This window comes from Silene latifolia, chromosome 10, assembly GCF_048544455.1.
Source record: "Silene latifolia isolate original U9 population chromosome 10, ASM4854445v1, whole genome shotgun sequence".
Classification (NCBI taxonomy): domain Eukaryota; kingdom Viridiplantae; phylum Streptophyta; class Magnoliopsida; order Caryophyllales; family Caryophyllaceae; genus Silene; species Silene latifolia.
This window is the reverse complement of record NC_133535.1, coordinates 30,994,874-30,999,350: the sequence shown is the minus strand read 5'-3', so window position 1 is coordinate 30,999,350 and position 4,477 is coordinate 30,994,874. Positions and strand designations below refer to the sequence as shown.

General features: G+C 40.5%; 1 protein-coding gene across 1 annotated transcript; it reads right to left on the bottom strand.

Annotated features, from left to right (window-relative positions):
* Positions 1 to 210: 210 nt before the first annotated feature.
* LOC141607377 (uncharacterized) lies at positions 211 to 798 on the bottom strand. Its single transcript, XM_074426729.1, has one exon. It carries the CDS (start codon positions 796 to 798, stop codon positions 211 to 213), a length of 588 nt encoding a protein of 195 aa, XP_074282830.1.
* Positions 799 to 4,477: the final 3,679 nt, after the last annotated feature.

Here is a 4,477-nt window from a genome sequence, read left to right as displayed (position 1 = left end):
TTAATATATGTACTAAACATGCCATGTGAAATGCTAAATCGCCCTATATAAGCTAATATCGTATATTGTTCCGGTTTTATGGATTAGTGTGACCTTTATACTTTTTTTTTGGTGAAAATGTGAAAATATATTAATAAAAAGGATAATTAAGTTTTACACTATCACCAAACTACTCGACATTTTCCAATCTAGTACATCAGGTAATCAATACTAAACATAAACTGGTTCCCATGGCAATTTAGTCAACTTCAGAGTCCATTTTCGTTCTTGGCACCTCCCTTGTATGTCTTGCTTTACTTGCCTCAGAATGTATCTAGGCGCCAAAACTCTAGCTTCAATTCGCGCTATGTTCCTGGCATGCCAAATGTGATACCATAGAGCAACAATTGCAGCCCCAACAATCTGCTTCTTCATCAAAGAGGGACATCGCCAAGTAATATACCAATCCACCACTCTTGTCTTAGGAATAGACAAGCCAAGCCATTCATTGAGGAGATCCCAGCATAGTGTACTGTAAGTGCAATCAGAGAACAGATGCTGATGATTTTCATTCTGTGAGAAGCAAATTGCGCAAGCCTGATCAGTAGTGATCCCAAACTTAAAGAGCTTATCCCTAGTCATCAGGCGCCCCTGGACTATAAGCCAACCAATAAATGCATGTCTGGGGAGCAAGGTCCTATTCCATATCAGAGGATACCATGGAACATGTTGATGCTGTCCCATAAGCCAATTATACCCACTAGACACCTGATACTTATCTGGCAGCAAACAAGTCCCAGCAGCAAAACCACCTTTCATAATGTCCTTGACTTGACAGATTTTCCGTCAAGTCCAACTAGTGTTAACAAAGGGTTTATAATCAAGCCATTCCCTTCCTTTCATATAAACATGACAAACCCATCTAAGCCAGAGGTGATCACTTTTCATAGCCAGCCAACTAGTGTATTTGCCAATCACAGCAGTGTTCCATAATCTGGAGTTAACAATACCCAGGCCACCATGCTTCTTGTCTTTGCATACATTATCCCAATTGACAGAAGGAGTTTTACCATACTGGTCAGAGCCAGACCAGAGGTAGTTTCTGCATATACCCTCAATCCTACCAATTACAGTAAGAGGGATAATAAAAATACAAGTCCAGTATGAGTGCAACTGACTAAGAACAGCTTTAATGAGGACAAGTCTCCCTGCATAACTCAGCTTCTTAGCCCCCCAACTTCGAATTCTAGTCACCACCTTCTCAATGAGTCTAGTACAGTCCCCAATACTCATCCTTTTATAAGAAATGGGTACCCCCAGGTATCTAAAAGGGAAGACACCAGGTTTGAATCCAGAGATTCTCAAAATGTAGTCAATCTCACCTTGGTCCATACCATTAAAATAGATATCTGATTTCTCAGTGTTCATTTCCAAACCAGATGAGCAAGAGAAAGAAGCAAAGGCCCTGAGAAGCACCTTAATAGAAGTTCTGTCACCTCTACTGAACATCAACAAGTCATCAGCAAAGCAAAGGTGAGTTAACTTCAAAGGTCTACAGAGGGGGTGATAATTGAAATCAACCCTGCTAGTGACTTCATTCAAAACCCTACTTAGATAATCCATACAAATGGTGAATAGGAGGGGTGATAAGGGGTCCCCTTGCCTAATCCCCCTTTTGCCAGGGAAATATCCAAAAGAAGAGCCATTAAGTGCTATGGTGTAACTAGGAGTAGTCACACAAGTCATGATCCAATTAATCATTCTTTCAGGGAAATTCAAGGCATGAAGCATTTGATCAATAAAACTCCACTCTATTTAGTCGTATGCTTTCTTTAAATCTATCTTCATAATGCTTCTGGGTGACCAGGTTCTCCTCTTATAGAGCCTCACTAGGTCATGACAAATCAATATATTGTCCACAATGTCCCTACCCTGGATGAATGCACTTTGAGATTCACTAACAATAGAAGGCAACACTTTAGCCAATCTATTGCACAAGACCTTAGAAATGATTTTGTAAAGGACATTGCAACATGCAATAGGTCTGAAATCAGCAACAGTAACAGGACGAGTTTTTTTGGGTATAAGTGTGAGTGTAGTAGAGTTCACCTGTCTTAACAACTGCCCAGTATTGAAAAACTCCTGCACAGCCTCAATAATATCTTTTTCAATGATCACTGAAGCATCCTTGAAAAACTGAGAAGTATACCCATCAGGACCTGGGGATTTATTGGCAGGAATTGACTTTAAAGCAGTCTGAATTTCATCAGTAGTAACAGTCCTAACCATCTCCTCCCCTTGCTCCCTACTCACCACTTTCCCATTTCTGACAACAGGGACATGAATTTTCTTGACAGGCTTACTAGAGCCTAGTAAAGCTTTATAGTAAGCAATGAATGCCTCTTCAATTTCAGGAAGTGTATTACAATGGTGCCCTGCCATATCCTGGATAGTCAAAATCTTATTGCTCATTCGTCTGGCTTTAATGATGCTATGAAAATAACCCGTGTTATCATCACCCTCCTGCATCCAGTGTGCCTTAGCTTTTTGAGCCAAGAAACTTCTCCTAGCATTCTCCAAATCCCTATAACAATTAGAGGCTTCATTGACTTCCTGCTGAAATAACAAGTTGAGTGGATCAGCATGGAGTTTTTCCTGAACAGCATAAAGGTGATGCTTAGCCAACTTTGCAGATGTCTCAATGTTAGCAAAAGCAGTACCATCCAACCCCTTCAGAGGATGTTTAAGCAGTTTCAATCTCTTCACCACCTGAAACATTTTAATACCATACAAAGGTTTGTCCCAAACTTCTTGGACCAATTCAAGGAACTGAGGGTCCTTACCCCACATATTAAAATGTTTGAAGGAACCCTTTCTTCTGTCACCACCAGTATTCAAATTAATAGTGCAAGGACAGTGATCAAACACCCCTTCAGGATGAAACATAGGAATAACATCAGGGAATTGATCAAGCCACTTATCATTACTCATGGCTCTATCAATCCTACTGAACACCATGGCACATGGTTCATGTTTGTTGTTCCATGTGAAATAAGCACCATGGACAGGAAGGTCAACAATACCACAATCATCCACACATTCCTGGAATCCTCTTAGTTCATATTTAGAAACTTCAGACCCCACTCTTTCACACATAGCAAGAACATTGTTGAAATCACCCATGACCAACCAAGGACCATTAACAGCTTGTCTCATATTCCTCAAAGAATCCCACAAAGGAACACGGTCATGAACCTTATTGAATCTATAGATAACTGACATCCACCAAGCCTTACCATTAATACAAGTTATCTTAACATGAATAGCTTGAGATTCAATACTAAGAATGTCAACAGTATAGTTCCCAGAATCCCAAATTAGCCAGATCCTACCCCCATCATGAACAGAGGTATTATGCACCAGACTCCAATTAGCACCAATCCCCTGATGTACTTTATTGATAACATTAACCCTGACTCTAGTTTCTAATAACCCAAAAACTCCTATGTTATTATTATGCAGAAAGTAACTAACCTCCTTCTGTTTATTCACACTATTAATACCCCTCACATTCCAAAAACCAATGCTACCCATTTTCCTTTTGAGAAGAACTACCCTCTATTTCCCCTACAAGGACTCTCCTGTAGTGAACAGAATGTTCCAATACCTCCATAAAAGTTCTTGTCCCACTGCCCAAACATATCCCACCATGCCTAGTCATCTTGGTAATGATTCTAGCAGGTGTGAAGGACCTCATAATAGTTGGCATTGGCGTAACCATCCCTGGCATAGGAGTAACCATTCCCCCTAAACTCTCAAGACCCAAAGGGCCCCGAGCTTGAATAGGTTGTTCAGGTTGTTCAGGTGCTACCTCATGCTCATCAGAAGGAATAATCACAGTCTGTGGAACTTTCTTAGGTCTCCAAACTTGCTGAACTAGTCTAGAGCCCTAGAGTTCTTTGCTTTCCTACAGTCCCTAGCAAGATGACCCAACCCCTGACAATCCGTGAACAAAATGGGCTTCCATTCATAGTGCACAATTTGCCTGTGATTATTGTCAAGTTCATCAGTAAAATGAATTACATCAGGTAATTCAGTCCCAATTTTTACCTCCACCATAACCCTAGCATGACCAAGGAAAGTTTTCAACAAAGTATTACTGTCACATCTCACAGGCTTACCCACAAGACCTGCAATCTTCATCAGCGCATTCCCCCAGAACTTCAATGGTAGGCCATAAAAGCGTATCCAAATAGGTACTACATCAACAGCTTCCTTAACCATTTTAGATTCCGGGGTCCATTCCTTAACAATTAAAGGTTTATTGTCAAAGAAAACTGGTCCTGCTTGCAACACCCTCAGTTTCATTTCCTCAGTCTTAAAACGCACCAGGAAGGTACCATTAGAATTGAACGATATCTTATCAAAATCAGTATATCCCCAGACGCGTTTAATAAAACCATCAATAACTTTGAAAGGAGGATTCGCCCCAAGTACA